Here is a 24,297-nt window from a genome sequence, read left to right as displayed (position 1 = left end):
CCTCCACCCTTCTAGCCATCTTCTCCCCAAGCAAAGCTGCACCCTCCCCATTGAGGTGCAGCCCGTCCCTACGGTAGAGCCGGTAACCGACAGCGAAGTCAGCCCAGTGCTCCATGAACCCAAACCCTTCTTTCCTACACCAGCTTCTGAGCCACTTGTTTACCTCCCTGATCTCCCGCTGCCTCTCTGGTGTGGCTCGTGGTACTGGTAGTATTTCAGAAAATACTACCTTGGAGGTCCTTGCCTTAAGCTTGCGGCCTAAGTCCCTGAAATCATTTTTAAGGACACTCCACCTACCTCTTACTTTGTCATTGGTGCCAATATGTACCATGACTGCTGGGTCCTCTCCAACCCCGCCCAGCAACCTGTCAACCCGATCCGCGATGTGCCGAACTCGTGCGCCAGGCAGACAACACACTGTTCGGCGATCCCGGTCTTTGTGACAGATTGCCCTGTCTGTCCCCCTAATAATTGAGTCCCCCACCACTAGTACCTGTCTGGCCTGCCCTGTACTCCTCCCTCCCTCCTTACTGGAGCAGACATCCCCCTGGCGGTCAGAGGCGGTATCCTGCTGCAGTTCTGCTAGCTCTGTAATGGCATCCCCCTCATCTGCCAAGCGGGCAAACTTGTTGGGGTGTGCCAGTTCAGGACTAGCCTTCCTGACACTTTTTCCCCTACCCCTCTTTCTAACTGTAACCCAGCTAACTGCCTGACTGTCCTGCAACTCCGTCCCACTGTCCTCCCCCACCTCTATTCCCGAGAGTGCCTGCTCAGTGAGCACGAGACTCCTCTCCATGTTGTTAATGCTTCTCATTGTTGCCAGTCGCCCCTCTAGATGCAGGATCTGGGCTTCCAAACGGACAACTAGCACACATCTCGCACAACAATATGCACCCTCAAACTATTGTTCAACGATTGCATACATTGAACAGGATGTACATTGGACTGCATTTTCCAACATGGAGGCCTTCTAGTTATGGGGATTTCACAAATGTATAGGAAAAAACAGACAGTCAAAATGACACTTAAAATTTTTTGTAGACCTTGTGGGTTCAGAAATTAACACTCACAGCGATCTCAACCTCCTGCTTTCAAACTCCTGTTTTTGTAACTCCTCTTTCACGCCCCCTCTCACACAGCAACACTCAGAAGAGCAAGCTCTCAATAAGAGTCCCAAGCTAAGATTTATACACCTGTGCCCAATCTACTCCTCCTCCCCCTAGAGGTGGAACAGAGAAAAAAAAATAATGAAAAAGGGTGTTTAAACTCTAACAGTTATCCCACTATGTGCAAAAGAGAAAAACTTACCCAAAATATGAATGTGGGCTATATGCAGTCGCACCCACTCCACAGATTCACTCCGCACAACAGATAATCACAGTTTTTGTAACTCCTCTTACACAGCAACACTCAGAAGAGCATGTTGCAAAACTACAACTCCAAGCATGCTGGGAGTTGTAGTTCGGCAACATCTGGCTCTAAAGATGTTGCCGAACTACTACTTCCAGCATGCCTGAGAAGGTTTGGGAGTAGTGGTTTTGCAACAACTGGAGGCACACTGGTTGGGAAACATTGTCTGTTTCCTAACTCAGTGTTTCCCAACCCATGTGCTTCAAGCTGTTGCAAAACTATAACTACCAGCATGCACTGATGCATGTTTTGCAACAGCTGGAGGTTACCCCCCCCCCCCCCCCACTGTGAATGTACAGGGTACATTCACATGGGCAGGGGCTTACAGTGAGTATCAGGCTGCAGGTTTGCGATGTAGCAAATTTTGCGCGGAAGCTCAAACACGCAGCAGGAAACTCACTGTAAACCCCCGCCCGTGTGACTGTACCCTAAAAACACTACACTACACTAACACACAATAAAATAAAAAGTAAAAAACACTACATATACACATACCCCTACACAGCCCCACTCCCCTCCCCAATAAAAATGAAAAACGTCTGGTATGCCACTGTTTCCAAAATGGAGCCTCCAGCTGTTGCAAAGCAACAACTCCCAGTTTTGCCAGACAGCTGTTGACTGTCCAAGCATGCTGGGAGTTTTGCAACAGCTGGAGGCACCCTGTTTGGGAATCACTGGCGTAGAATACCCCTATGTCCACCCCTATGCAAATCCCTAATTCAGGCCTCAAATGCGCATGGCGCTCTCACTTCGGAGCCCCGTCGAATTTCAAGGCAATAGTTTAGGGCCACATATGGGGTATCGCCGTATTCGGGAGAAATTGTCTAACAAATTTTGCGGGGCTTTTTCTCCTTTCACCCCTTATGAAAATGTGAAGTTGGGGTCTACACCAGCATGTTAGTGTAAAAAAATTAATTTTTTAAACTAACATGCTGGTATTGCCCTATACTTTTCATTTTGACAAGAGGTAAAGGGAAAAAAGCCCCCCAAAATTGTAATGCAATTTCTCCCGACTGCGGAGACACCCCATATGTGGGCGCAAAGTGCTCTGGGGGCGCACAACAAGGCCCAGAAGGGAGAGTGCACCATGTACATTTGAGGTGATTTGCACAGGGGTGGCTGATTGTTACAGTGGTTTTGACAAACGCAAAAAAAAAAACATGTGAGCCCATTTCGGAAACTACACCCCTCACGGAATGTAATGAGGGGTGCAGTGAGAATTTACACACCACTGGTGTCTGACAGAGCTTTGGAACAGTGGGCTGTGCAAATTAAAAATGTTGTACAGCCCACTGTTCAAAAGATCTGACAGACACCAGTGGGGGGTAAATGCTCACTGTACCGCTTGTTACGTTTCTCAAGGGGTCTACTTTCCAATATGGTAAGCCATGTGGGGGTTATTTTGCTGTCCTGGCACCATAAGGTTTTCCTAAATGCGACATGCCCCCCGAGCAAAATTTGCTCTCAAAAAGCCAAATATGACTCCTTCTCTTCTGAGCATTGTAGTTCGCCCGTATTGCACTTCAGGTCAACTTATGGGGTACCTCCATACTCAGAAGAGATAGGGTTACAAATTTTGGGGGGTATTTTCTGCTATTAACTCTTGCAAAAATGTGAAATTGTGGGAGGAAACACAAATTTTAGTGAAAATTTTTTTTTTTTTACGTATGCAAAAGTCGTGAAACCCCTGTGGGGTATTAAGGCTCGCTTTATTCCTTGTTACGTTCCTCAAGGGGTCTAGTTTCCAAAATGGTATGCCATATGGGTTTTTTTTGCTGTCCTGGCACCATAGCGGCTTCCTAAAAGCGACATGCCCCCGAGCAAAATTTGCTCTCAAAAAGCCAAATATGACTCCATCTCTTCTGAGCATTGTAGTTCGCCCGTAGTGCACTTCAGGTCAACTTATGGGGTACCTCCATACTCAGAAGAGATAGGGTTACAAATTTTGTGGGGTATTTTCTGCTATTAACTCTTGCAAAAAGGTGAAATTTGGGGAGGAAACACAAATTTTAGTGAAAAAAATTATTTTTTTACGTATGCAAAAGTCGTGAAACCCCTGTGGGGTATTAAGGCTCGCTTTATTCCTTGTTACGTTCCTCAAGGGGTCTAGTTTCCAAAATGGTATGCCATATGGTTTTTTATTTGCTGTCCTGGCACCATAGCGGCTTCCTAAAAGCGACATGCCCCCGAGCAAAATTTGCTCTCAAAAAGCCAAATATGACTCCTTCTCTTCTGAGCATTGTAGTTTGCCCATAGTGCACTTCAGGTCAACTTATGGGGTACCTCCATACTAAGAAGAGATGGGGTTACAAATTTTGGGGGGTATTTTCTTCTATTAACCCTTGCAAAAATGTGAAATTTGGGTGTAAACACACATTTTAGTAAAAATTTAATTTAATTTTTTTAAATATGCAAAAGTCGTGAAACACCTGTGGGGTATTAAGGCTCACTTTATTCCTTGTTACGTTCCTCAAGGGGTCTAGTTTCCAAAATGGTATGCCATGTGTTTTTTTTTGCTCTACTGGCACCATAGGGGCTTCCTAAATGCAACATGCCCCCAAAAAACCATTTCAGAAAAATGTACTCTCCAAAATCCCCTTGTCGCTCCTTCGCTTGAGCCCTCTGCTGCGCCCGCCGAACACTTTACATAGACATATGAAGTATGTGCTTACTCGAGAGAAATTGGGCTACAAATATAACTATACATTTTCTCCTTTTACCCCTTGTAAAAATTCAAAAATTTGGTCTACAAGAACATGCGAGTGTAAAAAATGAAGATTGTGAATTTTCTCCTTCACTTTGCTGCTATTCCTGTGAAACACCTAAAGAGTTAAAATGCTGACTGAATGTAATTTTGAATACTTTGGGGGTGCAGTTTTTTTTATAATGGGGTCATTTGTGGGGCATTTCTAAGATGAAGACCCTTCAAATCCACTTCAAACATGGTCCTGGAACTGGTCCCTGAAAAATTGTGATTTTGGAAATTTTGTGAAAAATTGGAAAATTGCTGCTGAACTTTGAAGCCCTCTGGTGTCTTCCAAAAGTAAAAACACGTCAATTTTTTGATGCAAACATAAAGTGGACATATTGTATATGTGAATAAAAAAAAATATTTGGAATGTCCATTTTGCTTACAAGCAGAGAGCTTCAAAGTTAGAAAAATGCAAAATTTTCAAATTTTTCATAAAATTTGGGGATTTTTCACCAAGAAAGGATGCAAGTTACCACAAAATTTTACCACTATGTTAAAGTAGAATATGTCACAAAAAAAACAATCTCGGAATCAGAATGATAACTAAAAGCATTCCAGAGTAATTAATGTTTAAAGTGACAGTGGTCAGATGTGCAAAAAATGGCCGGGTCCTAAGGTGTAAAATGGCTGGGTCCTTAAGGGGTAAAAAGTTTAAATTACTCCCCTTTTCCCAAATTCCATAAAAAAATATAAACATAGTAAAAATAAACATATGTGGTATCACCGCGTGTGCAAATGACCGAACTTTAAAAATATAAGGTTAATGAAACTGCATGGTCAATGGCGTACACGTTAAAAAATACCAAAGTCCAAAATTGCTTATTTTTGGTAGCTTTGTATACCCTAAAATAATGTATAAAAATCATAAAAACAAAAATGGTACAGATAAAAACTTCACATGGCATGGCACAAAAAATGAGCCCTCACATATTCCCTTATACGGAAAAAAAAAAAGTTATAGGGGTCAAAAGAGAACAATTTTAATCTACAAATTTTCTTGCATAAAGTTAAAGTCAAACCTATATAAGTACGGTATAATTTTAATCGTATGGACCTACAGAATAAAGATAAGGTGTCATTTTACCGAATAGTGCACAGCGTAGACAACGGATGCCCCCAAAAGTTACAAAATTCAGTTTGTTTGTTTTTTTCATTTTAGCCCCACAAATATTTTTTTTCTGGTTTTGTAGTAGATTTTGTGGTGAAATTATTGATGTCATTACAAAGTTAAATTGGTGGCGCAAAAAACAAGCCCTCATATGGGTTTGTAGGTGGAAAATTTTAAGCGTTATGATTTTTAGAAGGTGAGGAAAAAACAAAAGTACAAAAACCAAAAAACCTGTGGTCCTTAAGGGGTTAAAGTAAAAAAAAAGAAAAGCATATAACCAAAGGTTTTGTTTTAAAGGGGTATTCCAGGCCAAAACTTTTTTATATATCAACTGGCTCCGGAAAGTTAAACAGATTTGTAAATTACTTCTATTAAAAAATCTTAATCCTTCCAATAGTTATTAGCTTTTGAAGTTGAGTTGCTGTTTTCTGTCTAACTGCTTTCTGATGACCCACGTCCCAGGAGCTGTGCAGCTCCTATGGGGATATTTTCCCATCATGCACAGCTCCCGGGACGTGACATCATCATTGAGCAGTTAGACAGAAAACTTCAGAAGCTAATAACTATTGGATTTTTTAATAGAAGTAATTTACAAATCTGTTTAACTTTCCGGAGCCAGTTGATATATAAAAAAAAAGTTTTTGCCTGGAATACCCCTTTAATCGTATTGCCCTTCATAAATGCCCTTATATAGAGGGGTCTCCTCTGCCTGCTTATATACATTCACATGCTAAAGCTCTGACCAAAGTTTGAGCTTATCCTGTACTCCTTTACTAATAAATTATGTTAGATCTCCTAAAATGAAATCTCACACCCTTTTTTTTTTATGCTTGAAGGCTTATGGTCTCAGGGTTGTAATTCATTCCTCCCAGAAATGGCTGAAGTTTCTGTGTGCAGCAGGCAATAGCAGAATTGGCACTAATGTCCCCATGGATGAAAATCCTGTTCTGGCCAGAATTCAACAGAAAAGGTGAACATGTTTGGGTCCAGAATCCAGAATTTCTGTGGCGGAATTCCGCTGTGTGTACAGAGCAGCAGTATCCCTTTGAAACAATTGGAGGCTGCTGTCAGTTGAATCCCACACAGAATAATTCTAAGCTGAATTTCCATAGTGTGCATGTGCCCTTAGGCCGTGAAAGGATATTCCAGCGACTATAATTATAATTGTCAAATTTTGCTGATTGACAAATTAGCTCAGAATTTGCCAGACGCTGGGATAGGTGATAGTTTTTTTTTTTGCTGGTTTTGAGATTCACTTTTAGTGAATTTAAGAATATATTATCTTCTCAGTGTATTAGATGGTGTATATGCAAGCTGGTAAACCAAGTGATAGCAATTACTCATCTCCACTTAAAGATCATTGCCAGTGGTAACATCCATTCTGTCACCTTATTATCTGGCCATACAGGCTCCTAACACATGTACAACCTTTAATTCTATACCTGGTACATGTTCAGACAGAAAAAGGTAACCTGTAGTAGTAGGAACTATTTTATATACTTCATCTGGTATTATATCAGTCAGCTGTGCACTGCAATAATGTGGGCACAGGGTTTATGATTTCACAGTAGAAAATATTGCCAGCGAGTTTTTATTTTTATAGAGGATAATGCCAATTTAAGACTAAAGTGTTTATATAAAGTTTGGCAAACCATCATTTCTTAAAAAACAGAAATCAGCAATACAAACATCACCTTAACAGAACTATACAGGATCAAATGATTTGCCTGTAATAGTATAGTGCACGAACAGGAAGCGGTTTTCCTCTATACATCAGTGAACCATAACATTAGTACATTACTGTACTACTGACATTTCGATCAGACATGTAAAAAATGATCGTACCATGTCTCACTTGCGAAACCCCCTGCGATCGTGAGTTATTAGCCAGGGAATTTGTTGGTATTGCACTCTGCCCCCCCCCCCCCCCCCCCCGGTCAGCTGAGAGATCCGTACATTTTCCTGCACAGACTTCTGTTCAGCGTTACTGAACAAACAGCAGCAGGAAGACCTCACCAAATAGGTCAAGGATAAAGTTGTAGAGAAGAACAGAGCAGGAGTGGTTATTAAAAATATCTCAAGCTTTGAACATCTCATAGAGAACCATAAAATTCACATTCAGAAAATGAAAAGAATATGCCACTATTGCAAACCTACCAGGGCAAGGCCATCGACCTAAATTAGGAAGCCGGGCAAGGAGAAAATTAATCAGAGAAGCAACTAAGAGGCCCATGACAACTCTGGGGGAGCTGCAAAGATTAACAGCTAAGGCTGGGTCCACACTACGTTTTGTCCCATACGGGAGCGCATACGGCAGGAGGGAGCTAAAAGCTCGCGCTCCCGTATGTGACCGTATGCGCTCCCGTATGTCATTCATTTCAATGAGCCGACCGGAGTGAAACGTTCGGTCCGGTCGGCTCATTTTTGCACCGTATGCGCTTTTACAACCGGACCTAAAACCGTGGTTGACCACGGTTTTAGGTCCGGTTGTAAAAGCGCATACGGCGCAAAAATGAGCCGACCGGACCGAACGTTTCACTCCGGTCGGCTCATTGAAATGAATGACATACGGGAGCGCATACGGTCACATACGGGAGCGCGAGCTTTTAGCTCCCCCCTGCCGTATGCGCTCCCGTATGGGACAAAACGTAGTGTGGACCCAGCCTAAGGTGGGAGAATTTCTCCAGACAACAGGACAACTATAAGTCGTGTATACCTGGCCTTTATGGAAGAGTAGCAAGGAGATAAGTGAGTGTGTAAAGTGAGCCACAAGAACTCCTTTTTGGAATTTGCCACATGCCATGTGGGAGACACAGCAAATATGTGGAAGAAGGTGCTCTGGTGAGACAAGACCAAAATGTTACTTTTTGGCCTCAGTGCAAAACGCTATGGGGTAGATTCTCAAAAACTCTTGTAATTCATGTTCCAGCGATATTATTCACACCTCTTTTTTTCTCCTTGCATTTTCAAAGGTCTCTTGTGCTGCTCTTAAAATATGAAAATATGTGAAAATTTAGTTTTTTTGCGCCAAAATTTCAGCCATATAGATTTTGTTGCGCCAAAATTGATGAGTTTTTGCACCAAAATTGCAGATTTTTTCGACAAATTTTACATAACAGAAAAATCGACTAAATATTCCATGGTTACTAGCGTCCAGACAAGCGATAACTGTATAAATAAAACATTTCTGAGTTTAAATGTGAGTGCAGGTGCAGTGACCAAGAAAAAAAATATATATTTTTTTTAATTACATTTCCCCCAAAAAACTAAGAAAACAAAAACAATAAAACTACAACCATTTCTGTGATTTCTACACTATCAAAAAGCTGATGTGAAATTTTTGATGTAAACTGGACTCTCACCCCTTTGAAAATATCATGTAAAGCAGACAATATACGTGGCCACGCCCACTTTTAAAAAACTGACCTGAACAGTGTAAACTGTGGCACAAAGATCTTTGAAAATGTGGTCGATACTTTTCTCTCCAACATTTTGGTGCGAAATAGATTTATTTATTTTTTTTACACAAAATTCTTTGAGAATCTCCCCCTATGTGTGGCAGAAACCCAACACTGCCCATCACACTGAGTACACCATCTCCACAGTGAAACATGGTGGTGGTAGCATCTTGCTTTGGGGATGCTTCTCTTCAACAAGTACAGGGAAACAAGTCAGAATGTAAAACTTCCTGCAGAAGTGGTCGCTGCAAATACAGTGAAGGAGTTTAAACATGCACAGGGTCCCGGCAGTCGGCTGAAACTAAGATCTATAATTTATCCCCCATCCTTGGGTAGGGAATAAGTTATTTTTCTCTAGCCTAATCTTTTAAGCTGGTAGAGACCTACCCCAAAAGACTTGCAGCTGTAATTGCAGCAAAAGGTGGTTCTACCAAGTATTGACTGATCCAACAGATGTCAATGTTTTTGCTCTCATTATTGTTTGTGACACAATAATAAGTATTTTTAAAATGCATGTTCTGTTAAACAAATGGTAAAAGTCTATGTATGTCTATTTGAATCCCATTATGCAACTATAGAAAAAATGAGCATAAAGGCCAAGGGGATGAATACTTATGCAAGACACTGTACATGCACTTGATGATGATCCCCATGGATGACACATGAGCTAATCCCTGTTTGGGTCCAGGGGAGTAAAAATTTTGTTCAGCCTCAGATTTCTGCCATGGAGATGCATGTTAGATTATTATCTGACATGAAAACTTGCCCTTCAAGGGGTACTCCAGTGGAAAACTTTTTTTTTTTCTAATCAACTGGTGCCAGAAAGTTAAACAGATTTGTAAATTACTTCTATTAAAAAATCTTAATCCTTCCAGTACTTACTAGCTGTTGAATACTACAGAGGAAATTATTTTCTTTTTGGAACACAGAGCTTTCTGCTGACATCATGACCACAGTGCTCTCTGCTAACATCTCTGTCCATTTTAAGAACTGTCCAGAGTAGGAGAAAATCCCCATAGCAAACATATGCTGCTCTGGACACTTCCTAAAATTGACAGAGATGTCAGCATAGAGCACTGTGGTCATGATGTCAGCAGAGAGCACTGTGTTCCAAAAAGAAAATAATTTCCTCTGTAGTATTCAGCAGCTAATAAGTACTGTAAAGATTAAGATTTTTTAATAGAAGTAATTTACAAATATGTTTAACTTTCTGGCACCAGTTGATTTAAAAAAAACAAAAAGTTTTCCACCGGAGTACCCCTATAAACCACTGATAGGTGAGGTAACATTGATTATCTCATAACAGCAGCACATGTCAAGGGAGAGATTATACAGCAAGTCAATTGGCAAGCATAATGATCTGATCAACTTTGACAACTTTGTCTCTATGACAGGTCATGAGAGTTTTTCCCAGAATGCAGTGGTTAGTAGTAACTTGTGACAAAATCATGAGTGGCCAAGTCTCATGAATGCCCATGGGGAGCAAAAGTTATCCTGCATGTTAGGGAAAAGAGCTACTGTAGCACAATTTGCTACAGTAGCCAGTTCCATCTGACTATTAAAATGACCTTTTTCCACTGTTGAGAGCACCTACGATGGACATATGAGCATAAGAACAGGACTGTGGAAGATGGTGGTCTGGTCTAACAATAAAAAATAAATAATGTATCATTTATATAGATATGGGTTGCTTATCTGGGGGCATGATGGCACCAGGATGTACTATAGGAAGAAGGCAAGTTGGTGTGTAGATAGTGTGATGCTCTCTGCAATGTTCTGCTGAAACTTTTAGTCCTGGCATTCATGTTGATGTAAATTTGGCCCGTACCACCTATCTAAAAATTGATGCAGACCAAGAATACCCACCCTTTCATAGAAACAGTGCTCCCTAGTGGTAGTAGCCTCTTTCAGCAGGATAATGACCTGCCACACTGCTCGGGAATGTTTTTAAAATATGAAATAGTTTGATTAGCTGACTTGGTCGCCAAATCTCAATCTGATCTCTTATATGTGTTGGGTCATTTGAGAAGAGGCCACATCTCACAATTTACAGGACTTAAAGCATCTGCTGCTAACATCATTGGTCATTGCTGGTCAGGCTTCGTGACATTGACCGGCATGATATTAGTTTTGAGGTTTAAATGCTATTGGTTGTTTGGTGTTATAAAAAAGCCAAAAAGAAGATAAAAAGTAAACAAAAACAAATTAAAACATTGAGATTTAGTTTTTTTTTTTTTACTATACAGAAATGTTTATGGCATGAATTACTATATTAGAAATATGTATACACAAGTACATGACAATAGTTTTTTACAATAATGTATAATATACAATTCTACATATAATATATACAGATCTGAATGCAGCACCAGACTCATACAGATATAAAACGCTGAATATAGTTTTTTTTTCCATTTAGAATTGTTTACCTGAGGCCATTTGTATAGTTAATATAGTGTTAATGGCCCCATATATGTAGTGTGTTTATGGAAACCATAGTATTACATTTTAAAATCCTTCACTACTAACATTGATACATTGAGACCCTTCTTTATCCATTAGATAATCCATATTCAAGTACCCTATATTTTAAATATAGTATGTAGCAATGTGTATTGTTACCGAAACAACCAGCAGTCCATATTCATCATAGACAGCCATAAACTAAGCGGGGATGAGGTGGCTAATACAGGAAAAACGTCATTAACACTAAAATCTATGACTTGGACTAAATCACTTGGCACAGTGATGTAGCAGAGGGCTACGTATATTCCCCAAAGAGTGACAACTGCCACCATATGCCAAACTACTGGGAAAGAAAAAGAAAAATGAGGAGCGGACACACCTAATCCTTCAATGCCCTAATGCACACACATATTGCCGGTGCACTTACTTCACCGAGGGGAGCTTGGTCCGTGTTGCTGCCCTTGTGCCAGATTGCTTGTAGAATACACCTGGGCACCGGTAAGCGTCACTATTTCTTTATTCTCGCTCTGAAGATTCATATAGACCGCGGACACTTCTTTAAAGGAACAGCATTTATTTCATACAATAAAATTGACAAATGTCCCTCATTCCCTGAGGAAGGAGACAACTCTGCGATGCGTCGGATGTCAATTTTATTGTATGAAATAAATGCTGTTTCTTTAAAGAAGTGTCTGCGGTCTATATGAATCTTCAGAGCTAAGGAGAAGAATAAAGAAATAGTGACGCTTACCGGTGCCCAGGTGTATTCTACAAGCAATCCGGCACGAGGGGAGCAACACGGACCAATCTCCCCTCGGTGAAGTAAGTGCACCGGCAATATGTGTGTGCATTAGGGCATTGAAGGATTAGGTGTGTCCGCTCCTCGTTTTTCTTTCCCAGTTTTCTATGTCGGGTGAGTGAACCTCACCAGAAAGGAGTGTAGCGGCAACCTGAGAAGATTTTTCTGTATAACTGTTACGCAAGAACAAGTTGTGAGTGGTCCTTTCTGGCCACTCACAAAGTGTAAGTTACACTATTGCATACAATATATTCTTTCCGGAGTGCCTCTTTTTGGGAAGTGAACTGCAGCCGCTCCCTAGTGTTTTTCTTTCTAATTGATTTCAGAGCATATGCCAAACTAAAAAGTGATCTGTCAGACTTAAAGGAGAGCCAGGTATGAATGTCACACAAAGATGTGAATCAATGCACCTGTTTAACTGAAAATAAAGACCCTAACATGTAATATGTTGCTTGGTAAGGAGTCCTCTAAAGACATCTGTCACCAAGACAGAACCCCAGCATATCTTTAATAACACTAGTCTGGTGGTAGCAATTACACCATCAGTATTCAAAAATGCTTTCTGAAAGTTTATTACATGCCCGCTTAGTTTATTTCCACCTGCTTGGAGATGCCTTTAAGCCAACTGGAAACAAAGAACATTCATTTGATATGCCTGCTGCAACTCCTAGGGAATATGGACTTTAAAGTTTCAAAAAGTTACAAGATTTGTCCCCTGACTAAGAAAAAACATGAAGAAAGGGAAATCCAGCACATATGTATATTTGAATATGGAGTGCTTTATTTTGAACCTCCTACTTCCTAGATTTTTCATGGATGTTACCTGGGTGCAACTATAAAAATTTTCCTTCAGAGTAAAAGGTATACGCTTCCTAAATTTTTACCTTTGAAAATCAGATATAAAAATGTGAACGCACTAAAAAAGGGGATTTGTGATAGTCCTCCTTGGGCTTCATTGATAGTGACTACATTGGGATCAGAAAGCCTATTCATCAGTAAGGTCGTACATTAATAAATTCATATCCTGTATTGTTGCCTGAGTGCATTATCCCACCCTATCAATAATTTCCTTCCACTTGGACAGGGCTATAGGATTATACAATGGTTACATTCTGGTTTATGATAACAGGTCTGCCTCTGCTTTTACACAGAATCATCACCCATGATTTCTGTGTAAGCTTTCACATGTTCATGGAAGAACAAGAATGAAAGAATCTTATAATTATAAATGACAATTATATCTTTTAGTGAAATCCATGTAAAAATAAAAAATGCTAAATTTTTTTAGGACTCCCCAAATTTCCACAAGGGCCTCTGAGCTGGCTTCTGGCTGGTGTTCAGCTTTACATTAGTCAAACATTTTATTGTTGCTTAGTCCTATATATCCACATTATCCATCTGAGAGGCTATAAAAGTAATCCCTTTTCTCATTTCAAGGGAACAGACGTTCAAATAATCAGATGATTGCGACAAGCAATCTGCATGACACATAAAATCTATAAAAAGACAATGCAGCTCATTCCATGTGCCTGTAATATCTTCATTATTGGGGACGGGTTCATTGGACTATACCAGCTAAATGCTTTTGTGTTCATCTTTGATTGGCCACTTGGTTGTAGTGCAACAATCCGATATGGGTAAACGTATCCACGTTACCGAGGTTGTCATTCACAGCACAGCTGTTGAGATGAACTTGCCATTGATAAGGGCCTCATCCGTTGAGAGAACCGGCTGTTCACTTGGTTATGTGAATAGATATCGTTCAAAAATATCACAAACTGGCAACAAAAAGTCATATGAAGTCTAATAATACTGTTTTTAGGTCCTGAGGTTCTTCACATCAAGGACTAGTGAACACTTTAATGGTGACAAGGACATTTTAGGAACCATCAGTCCAGAGGCTCCTGTTTTATCCTCATTGTGTTCGGCTGCACCCTTCTATCTTCTCGGCACAGTACATATTCGCTAAACTGTGAGGAGTCAACACCACCTCCACAAGAAGCTGCAACATGAAATCCTTTTTGAAAGAGTCTTTCAAGGACCTGTATAGAAAAGAGAGAACAAATTTACATAAAGATTTTTTCATTGTAAATAGAATTCACATTGTGGTTACAACTCAGATATTTCAGCATGGCAGTGCACCAATCTGCAAATGGAATATACAATAGACAATTATAAATTCTAAGAATCCCATCTCTTGTGAAAAGTTAAATTTTTAATATGAAGTAATACAAAGTATATATGGTTAAAGCTCATAATGTACTTCATTTATTTACAATACATGTCGACTAATTTAGAGTGCAAGGAAACCATGTAAGAAGAATCGTTTCCAGTTGTTTCTTCACCTAAGAAGCTCTCTTTATTTTCTGTCTATTAATAAATGCTACAAGCATCAAGGAACACTATGCTTATGTGCTTTAAACAAAGTTCACACTGCATTTTTTATGTGTATTTGGCACATAAAGCACTTGTACTTCATGCCATAATAAGCAATTAAAATGCCCCCAATACACACCCCTCTGATTTCACATATTGTTACATGTCAAATTTTTTTTTAAGTAGTTTTTTTCCAAGCTTACAATTTTGGGCTGTGCTTTTAAAAAATTATGTTCTGAAAAAAGGGACCCACTCTTACCAGGTTTGACGTTATGATCAAAAGAAACACTAACAACCTGTTAGTTTTTTACATTTCATTGAGAATTAATTATATCATAGTACAAGTTGCGGATGTACAGCCATATCTGTTTCTGACTTAAACTCTTAATCATAACTATACTTGAGCCTTTGATTAAGACATTTGTATACAAAATCATACTGCTTAATCATAGTGGTTTTACGTACGCAACCTATCCATTCATCCACTCAAAATATTAGTAAGAACACTGCCATGTTGTAAAGAAGAAATGGAAACAAGTAGGTGGTCACAGACCAGTAACAGAAGTATATACATTCAGTAGAACAGGAACAGAATGGGGGGGGGGAGATATTCTGATCTTGAGGCAGTGACTTATTTATGATTATATCAGTACTGTAGACAGTAAATACACCTGAGGGATTATATATACAATGCTACCTAATACATGTTATTTTTACAAAAACAAATTCATCCTCCAGTGCAATTTTCAGTTGACAAAAAAGTACAAATTTAGTCTTACAGTCCTGATGAATTGCAAGTGCAAAACTATACCATAATGTAAACCCTCTGAACCAGGCATTGGGAAATCCTGTAACTGCACCAGGTGGAATATTTATTTTATTAAAGCCAATATATCTAATGGTATTACATTTTCTACAAGAAAGTTGTCAGCTTGAAAAAGAGATGTTATCTTCTATATTCTAGATGGTTAATGCTCCCATATAATGAATTATGCCTACCAAATTCTTTTAATTTGACCTTCCACTTAGGAACAAAATTTGCAAGTTGTCTCCCCAGGATAACCTTTATCTATATGGGCATCCATATATGCATCGTAAAGATGAGATCTATATTTAGGACCCCTCTCTAAAGCCGCTGCAAAGCACAGTTTGGTGCGATTAGTTACATGATCACTCATTGAGCCATAACTGTAGTTTATGCGGCTTTTGCAACCAGGCCCTCAGCAGTTGCACCTGTGGTGAACAGCTTTATATAAGACTTGAACATGACACCCATTTTTTAGAACCACAAGGCCTTGATCACACTTCAAATAACATCAAATAAATGTGAATACATGTGGTTTTTGCTTGCAGTAGATGAAGTCGTCCTATAAAGTGTTCATTGCCTGTATTTATTTTGGGTGCACTGGGATATGACCCACAGTTGCATATTGAGATATTACTTCCAATGTAAAAGGCAGAGAAAAGATGTGTCTCTTTTCAGAAAAACATCTTATCATATTCATAATATACGGTACATATACCTAACTGGTAGCCCAAAAATGGGGTACTTATTTTTCTATTTCATTACTATTGAAGTACCATAAAACTTGTATCCTAGTTATGTAGTAACATACATTGGTTAACAGTCCATGGGCAATTTTTTATAGGAACTTTTCCTTTAGAAAAAAAAAAACATCAATTTTTTTACAGTCCATACCGCAGGCTTCATCATTTAATTATGAGCAAGACATAAATTATGCATTAATACATTGTTGCATCTCTGAAATGGCAGAACGTTTTTTTCTTATTTGGGTTGTTGGGCGTATGGGAGGCTGATCACGTTTTGTCAACGCAATGAGAAAAATGCTATAGTTTTATTTATATAAATTAAAGTTTCCTGCACGCTGGTGTAATGCAGTAATTGTTATATGTACATTACTTTATAGTCGCCTAGAGTAACCTCAAAATGGGCTTGCATAATAGTTCAAGTGAAGACCAATATAAATCCTTTGTTGTCATTCAGGGGATTTATGTTTTTAATTGAAAAAGCAGCCATAAGAAATAATCTATTACAGGAAAAGATCTAGACCTGTAATATGTCTAACATTTAGAAATGTATAATTTATTATAGACATTTTAGACTATGTTTATATATGTTGGAGGCTCTGCTCAGAGCCATTCAGGAGGAGTTAAGGGAGCCTGACAGTCCACAGCATGATTAACACCAACAGATCTCTAGAGGCCCCACTGACTTTAATGGGGGCCATCATTTTGCAGGATCCTGACAGGACAAAAAAATAATGCATGCTCTCTTTTTTGTCCCATCATTTGATCTGCAACTAAGTTTCTGGGAATGTAAAATTACTTGACTGCCCTCTTGGATTTTAGTATTGTTCCTAGTTAGTGCATGCTCAGCTTACATGTCCATGCTTACATATGTTTCATTGTCACATCTTCACCAGGAACGGGTAGTGGGCCCACAGGCTATATGTTTAGCACTTTCCTAAAATCAAGGGTCAAACTAAATATAAACTTTATTAAGGTTTCCCACCCAACGACATAAACAGAAATAATTTAGTGCTGTTCTAGTACATGATGATAATTCAAGAACAAACCATAATTAATGGTTTCTATAGATATAGCTTACCTGTACAGAGTTTAACCTGCAGTAGCCATTGAGTGGAAATCTGATAACATGTGTTGGGTCTTGGTTCCAACCAGCATTTACAGAATTGCACATGACATCTCCAGTCTCAGGAAAGATCTCCTCTATCAATGCTTTCTCTCCACTGAGTGCAATCCTTTCTCCAAGATCTGGAGTAACTCGTACCACTAGACAGTCACATGGCTGGAAATGCTTCCGATGTTCTTTATCCTGCTTCCACCTCTCAAGTTCCTTCACCATAGGATGGAGTTGGTAGTATTTTGCTTCTTCATATAGTAGATTAAATTCCTAGGATCACATGAAAGGAAAAGTAAATTTATATCTATTCAAGCCTTGGCACTTGCTAACACTCCTTTCAAAAACCATTTGAATAGAATGTTGGATAGCTTTTGGGCAGGTGAAGAATAACTCCCTATGACTATCTTCATGGCAACATTTTGAGCAACTTAACTGACTTTAGGACATATCATATTTAAGGCAATGGCTTTTCTGAGAGTTCGAGTCATAGTCACTCTCATAGTTCCCTGGCATGTCTGCATTAGTTAGTTATTTCTGTGTTGTGTCTTGTGTGTTAACTGTGTTGCGATTTTCAATACATTATTTATGATTATTGGTTTCGACTTACCGATACTACTATTGTGGCTGTGATGCACTGTGCACTTTATGTACTGTATCTGCAAAATAAATTTAAGTATTATGATACCTAGTGTATTATTGATAGCAACATCTAGTTATTTAAGCCTTTATTGCTGTGTATCCCATAGTTTGTTTTTTATTGTCTTTGGTGACCTATTATCATAAAGTGTTTTGTGTTTAATTTAATTTGGACTGCAGATAGCATTATGCCAAAACCTCCTGTTATGTTAGCATGAAGTATTATTGTAGGTCTTACTTGTTGCCCTAGGATACCTTGGAGGGTTCTCTACTACCACCCATTCGTCACCAGGAATTAGTATTTATGTTAGACACAAATGTGAATTGGTTAGTTCAAAAGAAGCAGATTCTCATCTTGTTAAACATTTCTTACAACATCCCCATAGATCAGGCTTTAGATATCAACACATTTCAGTGATGCCCAAACAGCAATAGATTTGTGAACGGAAGAAATCAGTCCTATCTATACCTGACACTGAGCTGTACCTTAAAATCCTGCAAATAAAGAAGCCAAAAAGGACTGTCATAGATCACAGCAATTGTGTGTATGTGAAAACATCACTGTATTAACTACTATAAAAAAATAACAGAAAATATTTCATCGACTGTTTGTGTATCCAGTTACCAGTTCTGTAAATGTAGGAAGAGATTTGTCCCATTTTAAAAGCACATGAGATGAGCTAGAAGCAGCTGATATTTCTAGTCCCATTCTCCTTGTTAAAAAGTCTCTGAATTTAACATATATTAAATTCCTCCGCACTAGGAAATCAAATGAACATATACAAAAACTATAATTTTCAAAAATTAGTCATGCTAGAAGATGGGATTGAACTTCTAATAGTGAATTTCCATTTACACAGTTACCAGGAGCTAATTAGCTACCTACACATCTCAGCCCCTAGCAAACGAAATTACAGATGCCTGGGAGCCCATAGAACTTCACGTTCCTCTTATACAGAGTGGAGAAACACAGGTTTGGTATTAACTGGCGCGAAGATCAATAGGCCGCTTCCAGAGGACAAGCTATTGACTCTTATTTCAGATTGACCATCCTTTACTCCTTCATTGTCATTTATACCAGCAGTATCAATATGTATGATCCAAGAATAAGTATAAATAATATCATGCTCCTGACATGTTTGCATTTTGTGCTCCACAATTTGGAACAATGAGGTTTAGTCAGGACAGATTAACCTATTTAAATGATTATCCAACCATTTAAAATGATGGCTTATCTGGTGAATAGGCATCAATATCTAATCTGCACCTTTCAGACAGACTCCCTCCACCCCTGACAATCACTTGTTGGAGAAGGCCACGGAGCTCATGTGAGCACCACAGCCTCTTAAGTGTCTACTGCTGCTTGTCCTAGAATTGCCATACTTGGTGGCACTACAGCACTGTCCCATCAATTTTGAAAGGTCAGGTAAACAATGGGCACGATGGCGCCAGCAGGCTTTATGGGAAAAAGACAATGTAAAATATTGTGCATAATCTACAATATCATTATAATCCATGGATCAAGGTAATTGAGCAAGGGTATTGAATACAAGATGGCTGAACTGACCTTTTGAAATAAGTTAAATATATACAAGTTGAGCTAGCTGAATCCTATAGATAGAATAGCTGAAGCTAAGAAGTATTTCATGACAATAACTGTGTACCATAACTATATGCTTACGCGAGCAAACCTAAATAGAATCTTCAGCTTGTAAGGAAGTGTTCAACATCAATCAGATGTTAGCCACTGGTATATAAGTTTAAGACTTCAAAGCTTAAAGAACAAAGGAAGGAGGCGTGGCCCAGCCAGACAAGACCAAGATACCCTGAAGAAGGACACATGAGGACATCTGGATGAAGAAGGATGGAAGACGGGGGAGGCCATCTTGAACAAGGAAACAAGATGAATCCACCATGTTATATGAACTTATTAAGCCCAAAATGGTGAGATGAGATTATTCTACCTCTATTATTTTATAGGGATCTCCTACATAGTGTATATTTAGTCTAATATTGTTAATTGTACTTAGAGACAATGTACCTATGTATGTAAACTGCCATTTTCATTCAATAGTCAATAAATAATACATTTTTTATATAAAACGCCTGGATGATAATTCTCCACCGTAGATTAGGAATGTTTTCTTAAATTGACATTTCTAACAGACAAGCCCAGTGGCAATATAACATAGTAACATAGTCCATAAGGTTTTAAAAAGAGCAGAGTCCATCAAGTTCCACCTATTTCCCAATTGTGTCCTTACTGAGCTGATCCAGAGGAAGGCAAAAAACCTTTATACTAGGGGTAAAATTCCTTCCTGACTCCAAATATGCCAATCAGAATTATTCCCCAAATCAATGTTCTGTCCCTATAAAACTAATATCCATAACCTGTAATATTATTGCTCTCCAGAAATGTCTCCAGACCCCTTTTGAACTCTTTTACTGAGTTCACCATGACCACTTCCTCCGGAAGAGAGTTCCACAGTCTCACTGTTCTTACAGGATGCCCATCTGTGCTGGTGTAGAACCTTCTTTCCTCTAAACGAAGAGGATGCCCCCTTGTTATATATACAGTCCTGGGTATAAATAGATCATGGGAGAGATCACTGTACGGTCCCCTGATATATTTATACATAGTTATTAGGTCTCCCCTAAACCTTGTTTCTTCTAAACTAAGTAACCCTAATTCTGATAATCTTTCTTGGTACTGTAGTCCTCCCATTCCCCGTATTACTCGGGTTGCCCGTCTTTGAACCCTCTCCAGCTCCACTATATCTTTCTTGTACACTGGTGCCCAGTACTGTACACAGTATTCTATGTGTGGTCTGACAAGTGATTTGGTAGAATTATTTTATTGTCCTGTATCTATGCCCCTTTTGATGCATCCCATGATTTTATTTGCCCTTGCAGCAGCTGCCTGACACTGGTTGCTACAGTTAAATTTACTGTCGACTACAACTCCTAAGTCCTGGGTAATGTGCTACTGGCGAACCTTGGCTCAAGGCATTTATGGCCAAGTTTCTTTACATGTACCAGCTAAATTAACATGTTTGCAGACCAAGTACACTCCTTCATGGCAATAGTATTCCCTAAAGCCAGTGGCCTCAGTTAATAGAATAATTTACCCTAAAACACAGGAATAGTTTGAAAACATGAAAAAGGAATAAATGTGTTTACATGGCCTCAATTCCCTAGATTTGTGCATATGCTGGAATAACACCACATAAGTTTAAGGATTTTCTACTGACGTCTTTGTGCCAGTATCCTTCAGTCACCTTCAGTGGTCTTGTGGAGTCCATGCCTCAACAGGTCAGAACTGTTTTTGTGGCTCAAGAGTGATCTACACAATGGTATGCAAGTGGTTTAATGTTAAAGCCAGTCAGTTTAGCTATGTTTCAAAACCATTCTAGAAGCATTGAATCTTTTAGTAAATATAATAACACCTGGCTGTATTAAGGCCATTCCTCTGAATGTGACTAAGTGACAATACCAGTTACAGCCAAGGGACAGTTATGGCGTTGTTCCCAGGGGAGAAAAAGCTTTTTCTAAGATTTTATACAATTTTAGCTTTCCAGTTTTGAGTATGGCAAGGTTCCAACTCTTCAGATGCTGTGTGCCATCTTGGAGACAACCTATCCCAGGCTGCATTTTTTGCCAGCCTTACTATAAGTAACACATCAAAGGTTGAGAAAAGCCTTAGGTTATTCTCAGAGACCATAGTAAAAAAAAAAAAAACGCTGGCTTTTGGGTGTGAATTCCTGAGCTGTCTACAGCATTGAGGGGTATTAACAAGTAACACAGCCAGATTTAAAAGTTGTGCAATCCAAGGCTGTACCACCTTCTCAATGAGTGCACTTTAATAGTACCATTGTGATTTATGAAACAAGTGTTTAGCAACAACCACTATAAAAAAGGAAACTATTATACTCAGTATATGTATAAGAGGTCACAGCTGGCCAGAATTTTAAATCTACAGTCAATGTACAAGATTAAGTTGTGCAGTGACATATACAGCCCTTATTTTCTGTATTTCAAAGCTGTAGGCCCTCTCTGTACTGTTGTATGGAGTCTTGATTTTAACCTCTAGAAGCATTGTAAAGAATAACTCTGTATTACAACATCCTCAATATGTCTTCTTGTAACATCAAACATACAGTATGGGCCCATTACAGTCTGTTGGTACCATATTATGGCAACAGCCATATGCATAAGAGTTAAGTTTACAATAGAAAACATATTGAATATTTGTCTATCATGATACATTAGGAAATTGATTCTTTCATTGCATTCTATGAATTGGAAAATGAGGCAAATTGATTTACCAATCTCTAGTCATCGCAGAAAAGTATAAGCCCAGCTTCACATGTTGCATAATTGTACTATAAACTTTGTTCCTGTAGAGATGCTTACATAGCAGCTTAGGCCCCTTTCACACTATCGTTATGACTGGTGAATAACGGCCGTCAAACTCTTTTTTTTATTTTTTTTATTGGAGTTTGACGGCTGTCATTTTGACGGGCAATAAAGGGCCCGGATGGACCCTATTATAGTCAATGGGGTCCATCGGGCGCCGCTATTTTCAGAGAATAGCAGGAGAAAAAAATAAATAAATAAAAATACTAAAATAATGGGCTTCACAATGCCGGAGACAAACGGCAGTGTGAAAGTAGCCTTACTATGATACAGATTTTAGAAATAATTTTATAGTGATATACCTAAAAACAGTTGTCAATGTTATCTCTGCCTAGCTCTCTGCATTTATCTGACATTCTATCTATAAACAGAAAATAGTAAATAATGCAAATAATATTCATATAGTGATTCCAACTCTCTAACTCCAATAGGTTCACAGTGCAACACTACGTGTATACTACAATTTCACACTCCTTTTCTAAGCACTGCAAGATGTACAGACAGTTTTCTCCCTCCAGCTTCACCCACTTCACTATAGTGGATCCATGGAAGCTTGGCAGAAATTAACAGGGATCTCAAATTGTTCAACGCTAAATATTCCAAAACTTTTAACAACTTTTACGACTGCCGGGATGAAACGAAATGCGATGTAACCCGACGGCACTTTCTTCTATTTGATTAAACAAAGGTGAAAACTGATAAATATTCAGCAGCTCGTTGTAATGATTTCTTTAACATAAAACATGGCTGAGGATAAGGGAGAGAAAAAAGTTGCATGTGTTTTACACTCTCCAAAGTGTTTGCTAATTAGAAAAACACAAACACTATATTTATCTTCTGTATACAATTAGCCAACATCCTACTACTTACTGTGGAAAGTTTTTTTATTTTAAACTCACTAGTATCCATTATCTAACATTCTAAATTGGTGAAAAATGTTATTTACATATAACCATAGCAACCAATTACATACTAAACCCTAATTATAATTATCTCTTATAATTTTGTAACAACAAACCCCATTGCAAGGTCCTATTAGGGCATATGTAGGTTTTAGAGGGAAAGACCACCCTATTTTTTAGCAGCAAGAGAGAGCCACTGCAAAGGTTCTCAGGTTTCCTCTTTTATTAGATTCAGAGAGCCCCTAGTTTGTGGGTGACATGTAATCACATTTCTCTAGCTGACACTCTTTAGTTGAGTGTTGACCTCTAGTGACCTGCATGCCCAGACTGGTAGTCCAGTTGGTATGGACCCCTTTTAAATTCAGTGAGAAATGTTGCATTTAGAATCTATGGAAGTCGCCACCATATACCACATGATGATCACACCTCCCTACTGAGACATTTAGGGGAGAATTTATTAAGACTTGGGCCTCAGACATTGGTCTTAAAAGAAAAACTAACATTAACCTCACCAGTACTAACCTGCTTTCACAGGGTAATAGTGCAGGTTGAATACAATGCTTTTAACCTTTATTTATTCATGGGACCTAAGTTAAGGTCTAAACTAGAAATATCGAAAATGAGCTTCTCTGTGCACTCCGGGGGGATGACTGGGGTATCCTAGCCCTCCCACATCAGTCCTGTGCTACACCTCCTTCATAAACACTTATTCCGTGTTGTACAAGCACATAGCCAATACATGCTGTTACATCACCAGCACAGACGGCTCATACCACCAGTGTGCATAGTAGAAAAGCGGGGCATGTGCCCTGGTGGTACAGGCAGTTGTACAATGAGGAAGGAATATTTATAAAAGGGGTGTATCACATTCCTAATGTAGGTGGGCATAATAGTGCACCAAGGAGCTAGGGAACACCCCCAGTGCACCAAGAAGCTAATTTACATATTTGTGTTTTAGTCCAAAACTCACCACAGATAAAAAAAATATAAAAAGAGGTAAAAAAACGTTGTAATCAGCATTACCCATATTATTACCCTGTGCAAGCAGGTTAGTGCAGGTGACAAGATTTTTTAGGCACAAGTCTCTTAATAAATTCGGGACATCTCCTACACTGTATGTTCTCCAGATTTCGAAATCTTCTCCAGCTCTGAGCTAAAGTAGATTTCTATCACTATTTATTCAGGTTTCTGGTGTAAGTTCTGATAAATCTGCTGGGCAGCAGCAGGTCATGCTTCATCTCAGTAAACCACACCAACTTTTCATAACAGAATTAGAAGGGACACAGAAAGGTTTTTCAAAACCATGACT

The 24,297-nt window shown here is 38.9% G+C and overlaps 1 protein-coding gene across 8 annotated transcripts in view; it reads right to left on the bottom strand.

Annotated features, from left to right (window-relative positions):
- Positions 1–12,001: 12,001 nt before the first annotated feature.
- The window catches only part of KCTD15 (potassium channel tetramerization domain containing 15), a 124,756-nt gene continuing 112,460 nt past the window's right edge, over positions 12,002–24,297 (bottom strand). For all 8 annotated transcript variants that reach the window (XM_056525796.1, XM_056525802.1, XM_056525800.1 and 5 more), the window contains exons 4-5: positions 16,999–17,304; positions 12,002–14,035 (exon numbers count right to left, since the gene is read on the bottom strand). In XM_056525796.1, the coding sequence (XP_056381771.1) occupies positions 13,883–14,035; positions 16,999–17,304 (459 nt within the window). In that variant the 3' untranslated portion in view covers positions 12,002–13,882. The remainder of the gene's footprint in view (positions 14,036–16,998; positions 17,305–24,297) is intronic.

The sequence above is a fragment of the Hyla sarda genome, chromosome 6, assembly GCF_029499605.1.
Source record: "Hyla sarda isolate aHylSar1 chromosome 6, aHylSar1.hap1, whole genome shotgun sequence".
In the NCBI taxonomy this organism is placed as follows: domain Eukaryota; kingdom Metazoa; phylum Chordata; class Amphibia; order Anura; family Hylidae; genus Hyla; species Hyla sarda.
The sequence above is the reverse complement of the archived record's forward strand: the minus strand, read 5'-3'. Positions and strand labels throughout refer to the sequence as shown.